The sequence below is a fragment of the Lonchura striata genome, chromosome 10 (genome assembly GCF_046129695.1).
Source record: "Lonchura striata isolate bLonStr1 chromosome 10, bLonStr1.mat, whole genome shotgun sequence".
Taxonomy (NCBI): domain Eukaryota; kingdom Metazoa; phylum Chordata; class Aves; order Passeriformes; family Estrildidae; genus Lonchura; species Lonchura striata.
In genome coordinates this window covers 25,567,802-25,588,163 of record NC_134612.1, presented here as the reverse complement: position 1 = coordinate 25,588,163, position 20,362 = coordinate 25,567,802, and the positions used below count along the sequence as shown (strand labels likewise).

Sequence of the window (20,362 nt, the reverse complement as noted above, 5' to 3'; positions counted from 1 at the left end):
TTCCCGGGGTGCTGCAGGGATTAAGAGCAACCCCAGCCCCCTCCCAACCCCACTAACCCAAAGGCTGAGTTTGAGAGTTTTAATGTTTTAATCCTTTTGTGGACTCGGATCCCGGGTTTGGGATCACACTGGAAGCCAGCAGTGCTGGGATTTGGTTGCCCAGGGGAGGGGTGGCAGTGTTTCATCTCCTCTGCTGCTTCCCCACACCCCTTTTTTTGGAGCTGTTAAAGAAACTAAAAATAAATCAAAGAGAGCAACGAGGCAGCACTTGGGAAAAACTGAAAAATGGGTTTGTTTTGGAGAATTCCAGCAGAAAAATTCTGACCTGGGCCACCAAACCCGTGACAGGGAGGGAGCTGGGATGGGGCAGCTGCTGAGGAAGAGGAGGATATTCCTCAAATCCCTGCTTCCCCCAGAAATGAGCTGGCAGTGCTGGGCTGGGAAGTGCAGGTGGCCCTGGGCTCTCCTGGGGTTTGGATGTGGCTGAATCAGGTGAATTCCTGGAATTTAGGGTGGATCTTCCATGGCCTGGGTGCCCCAGCATCTGCCATCTTTTCCATGGATGCATCCTGGAATCAGGCTGGATGCTGCCACTCTCCCTTCCCTTCCCTTCCCTTCCCTTCCCTTCCCTTCCCTTCCCTTCCCTTCCCTTCCCTTCCCTTCCCTTCCCTTCCCTTCCCTTCCCTCCCCATCCCATTTTTCTCTTAATTATGCTTCTTTCCTTATTTATTCCAATTAATTTCCCTATATCAAACATTTTATTTAGGGCTCCATCATTCCTGCTGCAGCCTGACCAGGAAAACCTTGGCTCAGGGATGTTTTGTGAGCTCCTGAGCCCACCTGGGGATAAAAATCCGGCATGAAAATCCAGGCTTCATCCCAGAAATGCAGGTTTTGTTCTGCCTTCAGTTTGCTTTGTAAATCTGTATTTTCAGCAGGGCCTGACAGAGCCACGGAGCAGCTCTGGGCTCCTCAGCCTCTTCCTGCTTTAATCACATTTTGTACCGTCGCCGTACAAGTGGGTGGTGCATCTAAATCATGGAATTTTGAATTTCTGATTAAAAGCAGAGGATTCAGGGGCACCCAGTGCCCGTGGCAGGAGCCTCCCAGTTCCCCTGGGAACGGGATTTGGCTCCGTGTCCTGGCACCAGGCAGGGGCTGAGCTATCTGCTGGCACCAGGCTCGCCCTGGAGATGGTTCCAGGCTCCACACGTGCGAGGAAAATTAAAAAGGAAAAGAGATCCGAGGAGAAAAGAGATTTTTATGAGCTTAGAAATCATCTCTGAGGTGGTGGAGCCTGGTGGGTTTTTCAGGGATGTGTCCGGGTGTTGGGATTGGCTTTATTTGGCTGTTTTTGGGAGGGGTCTGCTGGCAAACCCTGTTCCAGGGAGGTGCTGGTGCCACTTTGGATCAGGCTGGAAGTGCCAGGGATGAACCAGGCAGGGCTGGATGCCCCCCCACCCCTCCCAGGATCCCAGAGAACCCCGGAACAGATCCACAAAATTCACAAAAGAATTGGAGACTTCATCAGGTTTCTTTGGTTTCATCTCAGGAGGGGTTTGGAGGCTCCAAAAATCACCTTTTTTCTTTGAAGTGAGTGCAAATTCTGGTGGCAAAATATAACTCCAAGGGACAGGCCTTGGGGAAAACCTCAAATTCCATAAAAATCCAGCGTGGAGAAGCTGGAGAGCTGCTGGCCTGGCCCCTTCCCATGGAGAGTGCTGCAGGCTGGCACAGCTGAGGGGGCTCTGTGCCACTGCCCCACAGAGCCTTTGTCAGGGAGCTCTGGGGCCTTGTTCAGACAGAGATCCCAAAAAAAGGCTCTGCCAAGCGCTGGAAAAGCTCGTGGAATGTGCTGAAGCTCAGGGAAGCATCAGCACAGGGAGAGCTCGGGGGCAGCTCATCCCTGAATTTTATACTTGCAGGAGTGCTGGGAAGGGGCTGGTGGGAGAGGTTTATTCCAACACTCAGAATAAAATCGAGGTTTTGTGGCACGGAATCGTGGAATAATTTGGAATGGAAAGGGCCTTAAAACCCCTCCTGATGGGCAGGGACACCTCCCACTACCCCAGGTTCCTCCAAGCCCCATCCAAGCTGGCCTTGGACACTTCCAGGGATTGAGGAGCAGCCACAGCTGCTCTGGGAAATCCATTCCAGGGCCTGCCCACCCTCCCAGGGAGGAATTCCTTCCCGATATCCCATCCATCCCTGCCCTCTTCCAGGTTAAAACCAATTCCCCTTTTCCTGTCCCATCCTCTTGTAAAGAATCTCTCCCTGATAGTTCTGGCAATTCCAAGGTGCTGGAATTTACCCCGGTCCCTGAGTGCTCCGTGCCCATGATTTTGGGCACCTTGGAGGGCATTCCTTGAACTCTGCTGGGAATCCAGGGGCTCCTCTCCTCCCTTGGTGTTTGGGAGCTGATCCCAGCAGGAAGGAGGGGGCAATTCCTGTCCCTCCGCAGCACACCCCAGCCCCAGGGGGATTTCCCTGACTCCAGCAATGCTTTTATCTCCAGGAAAAGGGAATTTTGCTGTTTTACTGTCCTGGAGCCATGGAGGCGTGTTGCAAGCACCATTTCCTGGCCTCACTCAGGGATGATTCCAAGCCTTGCGTGCCCATCCCGGCGTTCCTGGCAGAGCTGGCTCCGTGTGCTCCCGTGCCAGGGACCCCCCAGAATCTGAGCTGCTCCGGAGTTTGCTGCTCTGAGCTTTCCCTTGCTGCTGGAAAAGGGAAACCAGGCTCTTCCCCCGCATCCCTGGGGCACGTGGAGCCCTTTTTTGGGATGTTCCCAGCAGAGGGACAATGCTGGCTGTGGCTTCAGCCCATGGGGAAGGGGCTGAACACCGAAGAGTTTGGCCCCTGTGCCGAGAGAATCCCGAAATCCCTGTTGATATCCCAGATTTAAATCAGCCTTTCCCAGCCCATCCCAGGGGAGCAGTTCCTGGCACTGAGGAAGGCCCCAGATGTGCCCCAGCTGTGGCTCCAGGGGTGCCCAGCTGTGCTGCTGGGCCAGGTTTGGGCTTTCTCAGCTCCTGCAGGTTTTCCCTGGAGGTTGGCATCAGCTCAGTGGGATCAGCTCAGGGAATGCCCGGAGGGCAGGGCAGGGGCGAGCTGGCCTGGGAGCTGCCATAGGGGATGGAATATCCTAAAATATCCTCAAACCTGTGGCTGGCAAGGCTGGAGTATATTTATTCCTATTTCTGTGTTTAGCGTTGTGTCACTTCCTCCCCTTCGGGGTGGCTTTGGGGTCACTTTGCAGGGGAGGGGACATGGGGACATCCCGGATGGAGCAGGATTGTCACAGCCCTGAGGTGACAAATCCCAGCCCCTGCTCCTGGCCACCACATCCTTCCCCCGGGGCCGTGCTGTGGTTTTTTTATTTATTTGGGATTTATTGTGTCAGGATCCGTCCTCAGCTGGGAGTGGAAGTGGATTTAGCAGCTGCAGGAAAGGACAAATGAGTCGGCGGCGGAGGGGAACTGAAAATAAGGAAATGCCCAGAGAATGACTTTGTTTCATTTGGGAATTACAGTTGCAAAGTTGGGGACAAGAATGGAATCAAACATTTATTACTGCTGCTTTTGCCCTGAAAATTTGGAGTAGATTCATGGTGGGCTGCATCACTTGGGTGTTGTTGGAGCTGGGAATGTACCTGGAATTTGCATTTGGGCTGGAATGATGCCAGCATGGCTTGGATTTCTCATTAAACATCGTAGGGAAATGAAGATTATTTCTCTATAGTTGTGTTGCACCAAAAATCAGGAATTTTCTTGCTGCTGTGCCAGGTTTTGGGGGGTAACTGTGGCATAATTGCATCTTCCTAAGGGTTCCTTTTGGGAATTCCCTGAGCATGAGCTCTGCTCTCCCTGCAGCTGATCCAGGCAGACTTTCCTGGGTCTGGGATGGGATCTCAGCGGGGACAGAGCGGGATTTGTGTGCCAGGGCATCGTGGTGCCCTTGGGAAGCTCCAGGTCTGCAGGCTGAGTCCCCCAGGAGCCAGGGATGGAATTTTTGGGGATCCCCAGGCTCTCCACACCCACAGGATGGGGAGCGGGGTTAGGCTGGTGCCTCTGTTGCTTCATCCCAACAAATTTCGGATTTTTTTGCACCTGGAAAAAAACGAATTATGTGGGGAACAGCTCCGTGGGGTCCTTACTAGTGGGTTTTACGTGGAGTAAAAATTCCAGCTGGCAGCTCCCATCTGTGGGATGTGAATCCCTGTGATGGACCCTGGGAATTCACTGGGATAACTTTCCTGGGGAAAAAGCCCCAGGAAGGAGGGAAGGGGAGGGGAGGGGAGGGGAGGGGAGGGGAGGGGAGGGGAGGGGAGGGGAGGGGAGGGGAGGGGAGGGGAGGGGAGGGGAGGGGAGGGGAGGGGAGGGGAGGGGAGGGGAGGGGAGGGGAGGGGAGGGGAGGGGAGGGGAGGGGAGGGGAGGGGAGGGGAGGGGAGGGGAGGGGAGGGGAGGGGAGGGGAGGGGAGGGGAGGGGAGGGAAGGGAAGGGAAGGGAAGGGAAGGGAAGGGAAGGGAAGGGAAGGGAAGGGAAGGGAAGGGAAGGGAAGGGAAGGGAAGGGAAGGGAAGGGAAGGGAAGGGAAGGGAAGGGAAGGGAAGGGAAGGGAAGGGAAGGGAAGGGAAGGGAAGGGAAGGGAAGGGAAGGGAAGGGAAGGGAAGGGAAGGGAAGGGAAGGAAAGGAAAGGAAAGGAAAGGAAAGGAAAGGAAAGGAAAGGAAAGGAAAGGGGGAAGGAAGGGAGGGAAAGGAAGGAAGGAGGGAGGGAGGGAAGGAGGCAGCCCCTTGCTCCGGGCCGGGCAGCAGGGCCAGGCTGGCACTTTGACACCAGACACCGGCGTTTTTCCTGCCCTTGTGCAGCCGCTGGAGCTCGGGGTTATTTTTATCCGGCGCTGGCAGTGGCTGGAGGCGGCCGCGGCTCCTCTCCTCTCCCTGGGGCTCCCTGCCTTTCTCTGGGAGAGCCCAGGGGCTGGAGGAGCATCCCGAACCTCGGTGCCCGGGGCAGGACTGAGATGTGCCACCGGGAGCGGGGCAGATGAGCCGGGAGCGGGGTGATGGAATGGGTGACATCCTCAGGAAAGCAGCCCCGCCGCCCGCGGAGGGCAGCTACAAAAAGGTAAAAGGGACAAAGAAGGGACAGAAAGGAGCCTGTGGGTGCCAGCAGGCCGGGAACGCTGCCGGGGTCTGTGAAGTGTTCAAACCTTCCTCCTTCCCTCTGGCCTCAGCTCCTGAGGATAAAACAGCAGGACAAGGTTCCAAAGGAACTTCCAAAGGTTTCTGGAAACCCCCGGGTTTTTTTTTATTTAAGGTGTTTTTAACGTGGCTCAAAAAGTTTGACTTGGGTGGGCATTGACCCCAGGAAGAAACCAGGAGATAAAACCACATTTTGTGTGCTCCTGCGTTGTTTGTAAATCCCAGAATAGCCCTGGTGCAGTGTAGAGATGAAATGAGACTCTGCCTACGGCTCCGGGACTTTAAATATAGTCCTGGGCCGGGCTGGGAAGGACAGAGCCTGGCCAAAATAGCCCTGGTGGCCTGGCCGAGTGTCCCAGTGTCCCTGTTTGTGTCCCAGTATTCCTGCTGAGTGTCCCAGTGTCCCTGCTGGTGTCCCAGTGTCCCTGGAGTTTGTGTCCCAGTGTCCCTGTTTGTGTCCCAGTGTCCCTGGAGTTTGTGTCCCAGTGTCCCTGTTTGTGTCCCAGTGTCCCTGTTCATGTCCCAGTGTCCCTGCTGGTGTCCCAGTGTCCCTGTTTGTGTCCCAGTGTCCCTGCTGGTGTCCCAGTGTCCCTGCTGGTGTCCCAGTGTCCCTGTTTGTGTCTCAGTGTCTCTGTTTGTGTCCCAGTGTCCCTGCTGGTGTCCCAGTGTTCCCAAAGTGTTTGTTGCCTGAGGATGGGTGGGAAGAGATTCCCTCCCCCTCCTGCTCCCCTCTCCTGCAGGGCTGTGCCAGGGCTGGGTCCTGGCAGGACAGGGACGGGTCCTGGCAGGGCAGGATGGGGACGGGTCCTGGCAGGGCAGGATGGGGACGGGTCCTGGCAGGGCAGGATCTGGAGCTGCTGGAGGGAGGCTGGAGGAGATCATGGAGCTGCTCCAAGGGCTGGAGCCCCTCTGGAGCCAGGCTGGGAGAGCTGGGAATGTTCAACCTGGAGAGGAGAAGCTCCAGGGAGAGCTCAGAGCCCTGCCAGGGCCTGGAGGGGCTCCAGGAGAGCTGGAGAGGGGCTGGGGACAAGGATGGAGGGACAGGAACAGGGAATGGCTCCCAGTGCCAGGGGGCAGGGCTGGGTGGGAGATTGGGAATTGGGAATTCCTGACTGGGACAGGAACAGGGAATGGCTCCAGTGCCAGAGGGAGAGGATGGATGGGAGATTGGGAATTGGGAATTCCTGGCTGGGACAGGACCCAGGGAATGGCTCCCAGTGCCAGGGGGCAGGGATGAGTGGGACATTGGGAATTGGGAATTCCTGGCTGGGACAGGACCCAGGGAATGGCTCCCAGTGCCAGAGGGCAGGGATGGGTGGGAGACTGGGAATTGGGAATTCCTGGCTGGGATGGAATCCCAGAGCAGCTGATCCCTGGCAGTGCCCACGGCCAGGTTGGATGGATTCCCTGCCGTGGGAGTGGGATGAGCTCTGAGGTCTCTTCCATCCCAGACCATTCCAGGATCTCGTTGCCCTTTCCCTGGAGCAGCCCCAGCCAAGCCTGAGCTGTGCTCCCAGTCCAGGCTCCAGCACTGCTGCCCTGCCCACAGGGAAGGTGGAGGGGAAGAAGGAAAACCTCCAAAAATCCACCCCGGAATGTTTTGTTTTCCCCTTAAAAGCCAAAAGCAGCTTTTTGTTTAAAATGATTGTGAGAACCGAATTGGGCTCAGCTCTGCACAGAGCAGAAATACTTTTATTTTTTGGGTCAGTGCCAAAAGACACATTTCATAAACTACACAATACCACGGGGTTGTGTTTTCCTTGGAATTACCTGTGCATTTTGAGGATTTGACCCATTATTCCTTCTGTACCAAGTCAGAATATTTGATAGTCAAAACCCACCTTGCTCTTCCCCTTCTCCATTTATATTTTTTCATACCCAGCTCTGGATTTCGAGTGCAGCTGTCAGGTAATTTATCCAAAACCTAAAGTCCAGTTCCCTCAGGTATATTTTATTTCTTACTAACAGCTCCCATTTTATAACAGCACATAGGATTCTGGATTTCTTTATGGTCTTTAGCCTGGGCCTGGCTTGGAAAATGGGATATTCCCAGCTCAGTCCTGGGAGCAGAGTTACTGAGAATCCTCATTAATGACCTGGTGGAGAAAACAAATTGCATGTTGATTGAATGTACAGATGTCAGCCTGGGGGCAGTGGGAAAGAGCAAAATTAAAACACATCTGGAGAGGCAGATCCATCAGAAAGGAGGAGAATGTCCCATCTCCCTGGATTTTAATGGAAAAGGAGCAGTTTTGGTGCCCGTGGAGGAGGTGGGGACGCTCTGAGGAGGGAGAAGACCCAGCTGGAGTGGGGGTGGGGATGTGCTGGGGGCTGGATTTTGGTTGGAGCACAAGGAAAAATCCGATTTAGACGGGAAGATGTGGGAGAGGATCCTCTGAGCTGGGAAAGGGGAAATTTCCGGGACTTGCTGGAATATTGGTGCAGTGGCACAGCCAAGGGCACCCTGAGATGGGCACCAACCTCCCTCCTTCTGCTTTCAGTTCATTAAAAATTTATTTCCACTCATTTCTCCTTATTTTTTTTTTCCCCTGTTCTGCCCTCCCCAGCAGGGCTGGCTATTTTTAATCCTAAATCTGTCTCCATGTGATTGAAGTATTGATTATTGAAACCTAAAAACAATGGCCTAGGTGAAACTTCAGGAACCTGGAGCTCAGCCCAAAGACTCGGTGTCGTGGGAGTTATTTTTGTTATTTTCAGGATTTGAAATAAAAGGAGTTAGGTTATAAATGAATTATTTTGGTGAGGGATTGACAATTTAATGGGCAGGGTAATAATGTGTATAATCAGCGTTGGAGCTGGAATTAAATCATTTGTTATTTTAGGTGAGTAATTTGCATTTTGTCACACTTCCTTGTACAAAAAGGTGCTTTATTTTTTCCTGAGGTGGGATATAAGAAGCACAATTCCATAAATTAACCCCGTGGAAGCAGCCCAGCCTTGCCTGCTCTGTTTCTTTTTGTTGTGTTTCCTGGGTTGGGTATTAAGTGTTATTTTATAATTAGATGTTTGAGGCTTTCCAAGTGTTCCTTCCATCAATAACTTCCTGAATTTGTTGTCAGTGTTGGCACGTGACCCATTAGTGACAGACTCTGGGGGAGATTTTGAATCCGGAGCTGAGATTTGCATTTATTGCACATTGATTGCACAGTTATTGATCAGGGATTCATTGCAAATAATTTTGTTGATTGCTATTTTAAAACTCCTGTACATATATTTATGTAGATTTAGATTTTTTTAGTGGTGTTTGGGCTTATATTTATATATAAAATGTAATTACAGTTTAAAACCCAGGGCTAATTTGATGACAATGGTTCAAATTCCATCCCTGAGCCCTCTGGCAGGATTTTTTTGGGGCTGGAAGTTGCTCAGGGAAGAGGAGGAGGCTGATGGAGGTGGCTGGGTGTGGATGTAGGAACAGATCCTGGGGAATGTACCAGGATGTATCTGTCAGCGAGTTTGGGGCGCAGTCAGAGGACCTTTAAGGTCCTCTCCAAGGCAGACCAGGCTGGTTCCACGTGGAGAGAGGTGCAGCTGGGGATTCCCAGTGGGACGTGCTCTGTGTGGAATGCTTGGGAGGTGCTGGACGTGCTGAGCTTGGTGGTGGGGCTGCTGGGACAAGTGCCCTTCCTGTGCCCTGGGCTGGGCACAGCTCGTCCCTCCCTGTCCTTCCCAGAGCTTCAGCCTTCCATATGTCCTTCCCAGAGCTTCATCCCTTCCTGTCCCTTCCCAGAGTTTCAGCCTTCCATGTGTCCTTCCCAGAGCTTCATCCCTCCCTGTCCTTCCCAGAGCTTCAGCCTTCCATGTGTCCTTCCCAGAGCTTCATCCCTTCGTGTCCTTTCCCAGATCTCCATCCCTCCCTGTCCCTTCCCAGAGTTTCATCCTTCCATGTGTCCCTTCCCAGACCTCATTCCTCCCTGTCCCTTCCCAGATCCTGATCCCTGTGTCCCTTCCCAGAGCTTTATCCTTTCCTGTCCCTTCCCAGAGCTTCATCCTTCCCTGTCCTTTCCCAGAGCCTGATCCCTGTGTCCCTCTCCAGAGCTTCAGCCCTCCTTGTCTCTTCCCAGACCTCCATCCTTCCCTGGCCCTTCCCAGAGCTTCATGTCTTCCCATATTTTCATCTTTCCCTGTCCCTTCCCAGAGCTTCATCCCTTCCTGTCCCTCCCCAGACCCCGATCCCCGTGTCCCTCCCCAATCCCCGTGTCCCTCCCCAGACCCCAATCCCCGTGTCCTTCCCCAGACCCCAATCCCCATGTCCCTCCCCAGACCCCAGACCCCGTGTCCCTCCCCAGACCCCGTGTCCCTCCCCAGACCCCGTGTCCCTCCCATGGGCTCACCCCGTGTCCCTCCCCAGACCCCGTGTCCCTCCCCAGACCCCGTGTCCCTCCCCAGACCCCGTGTCCCTCCCATGGGCTCACCCTGTCCCTCCCTGCAGGCCCAGAAGAACGAGCGTGAGTCCATCAGGCAGAAGTTGGCTCTGGGCAGTTTCTTCGACGATGGCCCCGGGCTCTACACGAGCTGCAGCAAGAGCGGCAAGCCCAGCCTGTCCTCCCGGTAAGCCGAGCCCACGTCCTGGCACGGGGCAGAGCTCTGCATGGACATCCCAGGATCACCCCTCACGCTGCCCTTTAGCCCTATTCCCGAATTTTCCATGCTCAGAACAACACCCAGGTGCGGGTCCTGCGTGTTATGTGAACACTTGTAAGGGATGGGGAAATTCTCATTTAGTGCTGGGTAGAAACGTGTTGTAAATGCAGGCAAACACAATGGGAAGGAATTCTGATGTCTGACTCAATTCAGAAGGCTGAATGATTTCTTTATTATAACTATGCTAAAATACATCAATATACTATATAAAAGGAGGATACTAAAACTACATACTGCTTTCTCTGACTCTCACACAACTCGTGACCCTCTCTGAGAGCCCAGCCCCAGGTGGGTTGGATTGGCCACCAGGCTCAAACAATCCCCACCAGAATCCAACCAAGCACTCCCCCCAGGTAAACAATTCTCCACACACATTCCACATGGGAAAAACAAGGAGCAGAAATAGAAATTGTTTTCTCTTTCTTCTTTTTGTGTACCTCTGTGAAAAATCCTGAGAGGGAGAGAAATGTGCTTGCCACAAAAAGGTGTTTGGATGTTGAGGGGATAAAGGAAATGAGGTGAAGTTTTCTGAGTTAGGTTTCCTTCAGGTTTTCATTTAGGATTTGGAAGAGGGTGCCTGGAGAAGCTGTGGCTGCCCCTGGACACTGGGAGCACCTGGGACACTGGGAGGTGTCCCTGCCGTGGCAGGGTGGCACTGGAGGAGCTTTAAGGTCCCTTCCAACCCAAACCATTTGGGAATTCCAACCCCCATGATTGTGGAATTGTGACCAATGATTGGAAAAGTGATTAATGCTCGGGAAGCACTGGAGGATGGACAAAAGAAGCTTTGATGTGGCTTCCTGCCTCCCCTCCACATCCACCAGCTCTGCTCCGGACATGGCTCCATCCCTGGAGCTGCACATGGATTCCTCCCTTGGATTTTTAAGGTTTCTGCGTCAAATGCACTCCAGAAAGTCCTTTTTGTGTTCAGCTGGAACCCACAACACTGGGGAAGCTTCAAACACCTCCCATGCTGGGAGTGAAGCTCTACCTGTTGCCATGGAATGGGAGAAAGAAGGTTTAGGGAGGCAGAAACACAGGAGGATTCCTGCTGTTCCAGGGGAGAGGTGCAGTTGTGGAATTAAATCGAGCTGCAGATCATTTGAAAGGGAAAACAGCTTTGCTATGTGTAGTTACAGCTGAACCAGGAGCTGCTGTCTGGTAATTAGAGCAGGGCTCTAATTAATGCAGCTCATCAGGGTTTGGCAGCTGTGCCCCCAGAAACTGCCAGCTGTGCCTGAAGGATTTGGTGCTTGTTAATATTTATAAGCCAGGAAAAGTATTCCCTGTTCCAGGACCCGCAGGAATGTTTGCAGGACGTTATTCCCATGTTTTTGTGTGGAGTTGCAGAGTAGGATCGTGGGATGCTGGGGTTGGAAGGGACCTTAAAGCTCATCCAGTTCTCTGTCCATGGGCAGGGACAGCTCCCACTATCCCAAACCCTGTCCAACCTGGCCTGGAACAATTCCAGGGATCCAGGGGCAGCCACCACCTTCACTTGTTCATTAACAAACAATGATTAATCCTATTTATTTTGTGCTAATGGTAAGTAAAACCCCCACAGAAATAAATGGAAAGTAGGAGTTTGCTGTTCCTAAGGAGCAGCACAAGCTCCCAGCACACTGGGAATGAGGAATAACAGGATTTGGGGAATTCTCCATCTCCAGCAGGTGGGGATGGATTGGGGTCTCTCACCTGGGCTTTGGGGATGGATTGGGATCTCTCACCTGGGCTTTTCCCTTCTCTCATCCTGCAGGATTCCCTGATCCTGCTTCCAGAGAAAATCATTCCCGGGGAGGGGAATGTGGGTGGGGTTAATCAATCCCAGTCCAGCAGTGGAGCAGGGGGATTTGGAAAACACCAGAATAAACTCCAGCGCTACAGGAGTGTCTTGGAAACAAACAGTGAATAAATCATTTCCACCACTGACAAAATATTTAATAAGATATGTTATTACATATGCTATTTATATCTTTATACTTGTCTATTTTTTTTTTGTTCTTTATTTGTAAATCATTTTTGTGGTGTTTTTTTAATGGTGGCACGTTCCATATCTTTTTGTTGCATTTTATAGATTTTATTTCGTCCGAATAATCAAAAAGAACAGTGGCATTCCGAAATAACTACCATAAAAAAAACCGCAAAAAACACAAAAAAACCCCAAAAAACCCAAAAAAACCCAAAAAAACCCAAAAAAAACCCCAACAACCAAAAAACCAACCAAAAAAAAAAAAAAACAAAAAAACCCAAAACTGCTGCAGCGTGGGGGTAATTCTGCAGTTTATCAGCAGATGGTGGTAAAGCCCTGAATGTATGTGGCACAGGGCTCCCAGTGGCCCCGCTGGGCTGGTGGCCCTGCTGGGCTGGTGGCCCCGCTGGGCTGGTGGCCCTGCTGGGCTGGTGGCCCTGTGGGGCTGGTGGCCCTGTGGGGCTGGTGGCCCTGCGGGGCTGGTGGCCCTGTGGGGCTGGTGGCCCTGTAGGGCTGGTGGCCCCTCTGGGCTGGTGGCTCTGCTGGGCTGGTGGCCCTGCTGGGCTGGTGGCCCTGGGGGGCTGGTGGCCCTGGGGGACTGGTGGCCCTGTGGGGTTGGTGGCCCTCGCAGCCCAGGGTGGCCGTGTCACCTGTGGCCGTGCTCCCCCAGCCTGCAGAGCGGCATGAACCTGCAGATCTGCTTCGTCAACGACAGCGGCAGCGACAAGGACAGCGACGGCGATGACAGCAGGACAGAGACCAGCCTGGACACACCCCTGTCACCCATGGTGGGTCTGGCGCCTCAGCCGCAGCAGGACAGCCCCGGGAGTCCCTGGGGAACGGTCCTGCTCAGGCTGCAGCCCCGGGGCAGCCCGAGATGCTGAGGGACACACGAGAAACCTCCCCTGCTGCTGGGGAGTTGATGCCTTCATGTGAAGGCTTTTCCCTTTTGCCTTTCCTTTCCCATTTCCTTTCCCATTTTCCTTTCCGTTCCCATTTTCCTTCCCTTTCCCTTTCCTCTCCCATTTTCCTTTCCTTTCCCATTTTCCTTTCCTCTCCCATTTTCCTTTCCTCCCCCATTTTCCTTTCCCATTTTCCTTTCCCATTTTCCTTTCCCATTTTCCTTTCCTTTCCCATTTTCCTTTCCTCTCCCATTTTCCTTTCCTCCCCCATTTTCCTTTCCCATTTTCCTTTCCCATTTCCTTTCCCATTTTCCTTTCTGTTCCTATTTTCCTTCCCTTTCCCTTTCCTCTCCCATTTTCCTTTCCTCTCCCATTTTCCTTTCCCATTTTCCTTTCCCATTTTCCTTTCCCATTTTCCTTTCCCATTTTCCTTTCCTCCCCCATTTTCCTTTCCTTTCCTTTCCCATTTTCCTTTCCCATTTCCTTTCCCATTTTCCTTTCCGTTCCCATTTTCCTTCCCTTTCCCTTTCCTCTCCCATTTTCCTTTCCTCTCCCATTTTCCTTTCCTCTCCCATTTTCCTTTCCTTTCCCATTTTCCTTTCTCATTATTTTCCTTTCCTGTTTTCCTTTCCTTTCCTTCATGGATCCAACATTCCTTTTTGGATCCACCACCACAGCCCCGAGTGTTTCACCTCCAGTTTAACCTCTCCACACCTTCTGATCTGCTGGGCTCCTCTTTCCCTGTAAAGCCAAGGAGGCCAAGCTGGGAATCACTCTGATTCTTAAAGATAATCCCGTGGATTAAGATAAAAAATAAATCCACGCCTTTCACAGCTTCTGTAGGGGGGAAAAAAAAAAAGCACAAAAATAGGTCAAACTTTGCTGTGGCTTCTTTGCTTCCCCAGAGCAAGCAGAGCTCGTCCTACTCGGACAGAGACACGACGGAGGAGGAGTCGGAGTCCCTGGATGACATGGATTTCCTCAGCAGGCAGAAGAAGCTCCAGGCTGAAGCCAAGATGGCCTTGGCGATGGCAAAGCCCATGGCCAAGATGCAGGTGGAGGTGGAGAAGCAGAACAGGAAGAAGTCGCCGGTAGCGGATCTCGTGAGTGGGGCCGGGGGGGAGCCCTGGGCAGCCACAGCTCTGCTGGCCCAGCGGGGTGGGAGATGGGCAGAGGAGGGCTGGAGAAGGGGCTGGAAGGAGAAGTGGGAGCAGGGAATGAGGTGCTGGAGGTTGGTGATGCCCTGAGGTGTTCATGCTCTGAGCTGGGCCTGTTCATCCCATCTGGAGCGCTCCTGTCCCAGTCCAGGGCTGTCACCACCACCCTCACTCCCAATTCCATCAGGTATTCCTGCTCCTGCTCCACCAGGAGCCAGTTCCATCAGGTGTTCCTGCTCCACTTGGAGCCAATTCCATCAGGTATTCCTGCTCCATTTGGAGCCAATTCCATCAGGTATTCCTGCTCCTGCTCCACTGGGAGCCAATTCCCTCAGATATTCCTGCTCCACTGGGAGCCAATTCCCTCAGATATTCCTGCTCCACCACTAATAGCCAGTTCCATCAAATATTCCTGCTCCACTGGGAGCCAATTCCATCAAATATTCCTGCTCCTGCTCCACTGGGAGCCAATTCCATCAAATATTCCTGCTCCTGCTCCACTGGGAGCCAGTTCTGTCAGATATTCCTGCTCCACTGGGAGCCAATTCCATCAGGTATTCCTGCTCCACCACTAGGAGCCAATTCCATCAGATATTCCTGCTCCACTGGGAGCCAATTCCATCAAATATTCCTGCTCCTGCTCCACTGGGAGCCAATTCCCTCAGATATTCCTGCTCCACTGGGAGCCAGTTCTGTCAGATATTCCTGCTCCACTGGGAGCCAATTCCATCAAATATTCCTGCTCCTGCTCCACTGGGAGCCAATTCCCTCAGATATTCCTGCTCCACTGGGAGCCAGTTCCGTCAGATATTCCTGCTCCTCCACCATTGGGAGCCAAAATATTCCTGCTCCACTGGGAGCCAATTCCCTCAGATATTCCTGCTCCTGCTCCACTGGGAGCAATTCCATCAAATATTCCTGCTCCACTGGGACCCAATTCCATCAGATATTCCTGCTCCACTGGGAGCAAATTCCATAAGATATTCTTGCTCCACGGGGACCCAATTCCCTCAAATATTCCTGCTCCTCCATCACTAGAAGCCAATTCCCTCAGATATTCCTTCTCCTCCATCACTAGGAGACAATTCCCTCAGATATTCCTGCTCCTCCATCACTAGGAGACAATTCCCTCAGATATTCCTGCTCCTCCATCACTAGAAGATAATTCCATAAAATATTCCTGCTCCACTGGGAGCCAATTCCCTCAGATATTCCTGCTCCTGCTCCACCAGGAGCCAATTCCATCAGGTATTCCTGTTCCACTGGGAGCCAATTCCATCAGATATTCCTGCTCCTGTTCCACTGGGAGCCAGTTCTGTCAGATATTCTTGCTCCACTGGGAGCCAATTCCATAAAATATTCCTGCTCCACTGGGAGCCAATTCCCTCTGATATTCCTGCTCCTGCTCCTCCAGGAGCCTTAGGCCCACTTTTGTCTTGCTGGCCGGACTCCATTTGGTGGAATTGTCATTTGTGAGGGGGGGATGCAAAACTGAGGGGACAAACGGCTCAGAACTAGAAACAATGGGAAGAAAACAGTAAAATATTGTTAGGAAAAGGCAAAATACTGGAAGAAAGTAGTAAAACATTGAATATTTCTTTCCAGCTGCCACATATGCCTCATATAAGCGAATGCCTGATGAAGAGAAGTTTAAAGCCCACGGACCTGAGGGACATGACCATCGGGCAGCTCCAGGTGATCGTCAATGACCTGCACTCCCAGATAGAGAGTAAGCGCTAATTGCTTCATTACCCACGGCTCTGCCTGCTTTAATTAAGGACCATTCTCTGGGATAAATAGAAATATTCCCCATGGGAAGGGCTATCAGCTGGGATCTCCATGGCTGCAGGGATTTGTGGATTTTGGGGACAATCCCCATGGCTGCAGGGATTTGTGGATTTTGGGGACAATCCCCATGGCTGCAGGGATTTGTGGATTTTGGGGGACAATCCCCATGGCTGCAGGGATTTGTGGATTTTGGGGGGCAATCCTCAGTGGGGTGTGGATTTTGGGGGACAATCCCCAGGGGGGGTGTGGATTTTGGGGGACAATCCCCATGGCTGCAGGGATTTGTGGATTTTGGGGGACAATCCCAAGCGGGGGTGTGGATTTTGGGGGACTACCCCCAGTGGGGTGTGGATTTTGGGGGCCAATCCGGGGTGTGGGTTTTGGGGCCAGTCCCCAGCAGGGTGTGGATTTTGGGGGTCAATCCGGGCTGTGTTTTGGGGGTCAATCCGGGGTGTGGATTTTGGGGGGTCAATCCAGGGTGTGGATTTTGGGGGGTCAATCCAGGGTGTGTTTTTGGGGGTCAATCCGGGGTGTGTTTTTGGGGTCAATCCAGGGTGTGGATTTTGGGGGTCAATCCGGGCTGTGTTTTGGGGGCCAGTCCGGGGTGTGTTTTTGGGGGACAGTCCCCAGCAGGGTGTGGGTTTTGGGGGCCAATCCAGGGTGTGTTTTTGTGGGTCAATCCGGGGTGTGTTTTTGGGGGTCAATCCGGGCTGTGTTTTTGGGGGCCAGTCCGGGGTGTGGATTTTGGGGGTCAATCCAGGCTGTGTTTTTGGGGGCCCGTCCGGGGTGTGGTTTTGGGGCCAATCCAGGGTGCGGTTTTGGGGGCCAGTCCGGGGTGTGGATCTGGGGGTCAGTCCCCAGCAGGGTGTGGATTTTGGGGTCAATCCAGGGTGTGGATTTTGGGGGGTCAATCCAGGGTGTGTTTTTGGGGCCAGTCCGGGGTGTGGGTTTTGGGGGTCAATCCAGGGTGTGGATTTTGGGGGCCAGTCTGGGCTGTGTTTTTGGGGGCCCGTCTGGGCTGTGTTTTTGGGGGTCAATCCGGGCTGTGTTTTTGGGGGTCAATCCGGGCTGTGTTTTTGGGGGCCCGTCCGGGCTGTGTTTTTGGGGCCCGTCCCCAGCAGGGTGTGGGTTTTGGGAGCCCGTCCGGGCTGTGTTTTTGGGGTCAATCCGAGCTGTGTTTTTGGGGGTCATTCCGGGCTGTGTTTTTGGGGGCCCGTCCGGGCTGTGTTTTTGGGGGTCAATCCGGGCTGTGTTTTTGGGGTCAATCCGGGCTGTGTTTTTGGGGTCAATCCGGGCTGTGTTTTGGGGGTCAATCCGGGCTGTGTTTTTGGGGTCAATCCGGGCTGTGTTTTGGGGGCCCGTCCGGGCTGTGTTTTGGGGGTCAATCCGGGCTGTGTTTTTGGGGTCAATCCGGGCTGTGTTTTGGGGGCCCGTCCGGGCTGTGTTTTGGGGATCAATCCGGGCTGTGTTTTGGGGGCCCGTCCGGGCTGTGTTTTGGGGATCAATCCGGGCTGTGTTTTGGGGCCCATCCCCAGCACACCCCTGGGCCGTCCCTCCGGCGCAGGCCTGAACGAGGAGCTGGTGCAGCTGCTGCTGGTGCGGGACGAGCTGCACACGGAGCAGGACGCCATGCTCGTGGACATCGAGGACCTCACCAGGTGCTCCGGGCTGCTCCCCCCGCCGGGATTTTGGGATTTTGGGATTTTGGGATTTTGGGAAGGAATTGTTCCCCGGGGTGGATTTTCCATGGAAGTGTCCCAGGCCAGGCTGGGCAGGGATCTGTCTTTGCCATCAGGAGGGCTGGACAAGGGGGAAAGCTATGGAATCGATTAAACATTAATATTTCATTAATATAAATATGCCTTTAATACGTATTTCAATATAAATATAAGATAATATAAACGTTAGAAATATTTATAATATAATAATATATAACATTGTGTAATATATAAAATAATAAAAAGTTTAAGAAATATATATTTTATAATATTGTATCTCGTAATAATATAATATATTTAATCATATTTTATAGCATAATAATATAACAATATAAAAATATTATATATATAATAGTACATGTTTTATACATTATATTGTAATATATATAATTATATATACAATATATATAATATAATGTAGTTTATATTTTATTATATATTATATATAATATAGTTGTATATTATAGTAATTATAATATAATAGTAATTATAATATATATGTTACAATATATCTATTATATATAATAGATTTTATATATAATAGTATATATTTTATACATCATATTATTATATTATATTTTATATAATTATATATGCAATATTATATATAATATAATGTAGTTTATATAATGTTATATATAATATATAAAATATAGTTGTATTATATAAAATATATATTATAATATATAATATATATTATAATATAGATATTGTATATAGTATATATATTACGTATTTATTGTATATAATATATATTATAATAATATATATAATATATAATAGTATATATTTTCTACATCATATTATTATAATAGATATATATACAATATTATATATAATATATAGTTTATATTATGTTATATATAATATATATAATATAGTTGTATTATATCTAATAGTAATTAGATATTACCTATTACATAATATCAAATAACATTAATTTAAATAATAATAATAGAAGATAAACCAAAAAGCTTTGCAGGCTCCCGCAAGGGCTCCATCCCCTGGCAGCAAGGCCCAGCAGGCGTTTTCCTTTGGGGTCATTAGGGATGGGCTCCAGGAATATCAAATGCTCCCAAATATTCTGAATATTCCATTCAGAAATGCCAAGAGTGGGGATGGAAGGAGCTGGGGAAGAAGAGAGGCCCCGGGCAGTGTCAGCACACCAGGCCTGGGATTCCAAAGGGAAACATTTGGGATTGGGAAAAATGAAATACCAGCGGGGAGGGGAGGTTTGGGATGGGAGCTGGAGCTGGGCCGGTGCCACCCAGCTCCTGGGCTCTCCTCCTGCCCCCAGTTTCCAATTTTGGGGGTGCTGGGGCACTGGCTGTGTTACCTGGGGGGTTTGGAGGGGATCCCCTCTGTGATTTGGGGGAAAAGTGCTGCCCATCCCTGTGGGAAGGGAGGGAAAAATCCCTGAAATCCCAAACCAAACCCAAAGGGCTTCACCCACCCTCCTGCCAGGAACAGATCCACAAAAACGTGGTGGTTTTCCCTGGGAAAACGCAATTCCCAGCTGGGTGCTGGAGCAGGGGGGGGTTAGATTTTCCAGCTTTTTTTTTTTTTGGAAAACAGGGAATAACAGCCCCTTGCTGTCCCCAGGCACGCCGAGAGCCAGCAGAAGCACCTGGCAGAGAAGATGCCAACCAAGTGAATCCCTCCTGCCTCTGTCCTCTCCAGGGAATTCCAGAGTCCAGAATTCCAATGTTGCTCATTGACCATGTCCCAAGCTTTCTGTCTGGTGATTGGCCTCTGCTTCTTAATTTATTTTATTTTTTTTTTTTTTACTCGTGCCACTAAATATTATCAGGCATTTTAATAATAATAATAATAATAATGTTATTATTATTATTACAGAAACAAAGAGAATTGTACAGTACTTATAACATTATAAATCATGGGCGAGAAGAGAGGGTAGCTTAACTTTATTTTTGGTCGTTTTAGAGACTTTTTTTTTGGGGTTGGATGATATTTTACCATTGACTACTTTTTTATTCCTCACTGTAGTTTTGAAATAAAGAACCTGTTCTTGACGGTGCTATACAAGTCAACAAAAAAATCCATGCCTGCCTCGTAGTGACGTCGTAGCTTTCAGTAACCTGTACATTTTCCTCAGTTCTCAGCATTTTGGGGAATGTTGGCTACCTGACATTCATTTTTAGGTGTGCTATTAACACTCGCTGGGGTGCAGAGAGTTGGAAGTTTTCTGTATAAAGCTGTAAAATAAAAATTACCACCATTGTTTCCTATGACACGTCTGTTTCTTGCCAAAGGGGTGGATTTGCTGGTGGATCCCCCAACTAAATGTGTAAAAAAAACCCTTTTTTTTTTTTTTTTTTTTTTGGCCTTGCTGATGACATGAAACTGAGAGAAGAGAGGGGTTTTGTAGAGTTATTTATTTGTAAGTTCCTAATTCTGTTTCACATGGATTCTTCTGTAATGCTGAGCCCTGAATTTGTGATGGCTGGAAGCAGCAGACACACACCCCAGGCGGGTTTTTTATATTTTATATTTTATTGTCTGGGCTGAACACTTAAATGAAATTCTAGAAATAAAAAGAATAATTTATGTTTAAAAATGGGCAGCAAATTAAATGGATTAAATCTGGAATTCCTCACTCTGCCTGTAGGAGAGGGGACACTGGGACAAAATAAATTTGTCTCCATCCCTCTTTTATTGGATTTACAGCTGGAAGGACCCAGCCAGCCCTTCCTAAGTCCCAGCCTGGTGCTCCCAGCAGCTTTTTACCTTTTAATTCTCATTTCCTTGGGGGCAAATCCATCCCAGCCAAGGCTCTGCCTGATGACTTATTCAGGGTGTTTGCAAAAGGCCTCAGCTGCATTAAAATTTCATCCCCTGCCAGGAATGGCTTTTATTAAAGCACTTCTTTCTTTTAGAAAATTACTTTTCCCCCCTTTTTTTTTTTTGCAGAAAGGGCAGGGTTGGAAGAAGCCCTTGGAGGGG

At 50.5% G+C, this 20,362-nt stretch overlaps 1 protein-coding gene across 3 annotated transcripts in view; it reads left to right on the top strand.

Moving 5' to 3' along the window:
• The window catches only part of SCHIP1 (schwannomin interacting protein 1), a 45,515-nt gene extending 25,868 nt beyond the window's left edge, over positions 1 to 19,647 (top strand). For 2 of the 3 annotated variants that reach the window (XM_077785756.1, XM_077785758.1), the window contains exons 2-7: positions 9,653 to 9,771; positions 12,504 to 12,621; positions 13,641 to 13,838; positions 15,498 to 15,621; positions 17,245 to 17,338; positions 19,001 to 19,647. In XM_077785756.1, the coding sequence (XP_077641882.1) occupies positions 9,653 to 9,771; positions 12,504 to 12,621; positions 13,641 to 13,838; positions 15,498 to 15,621; positions 17,245 to 17,338; positions 19,001 to 19,052 (705 nt within the window). In that variant the 3' untranslated portion in view covers positions 19,053 to 19,647. Of the gene's footprint in view, positions 1 to 4,909; positions 5,123 to 9,652; positions 9,772 to 12,503; positions 12,622 to 13,640; positions 13,839 to 15,497; positions 15,622 to 17,244; positions 17,339 to 19,000 lie in introns of those variants that run through there. The other variant, XM_077785757.1, reaches the window with a different exon arrangement.
• The last annotated feature ends 715 nt before the right edge of the window (positions 19,648 to 20,362 follow it).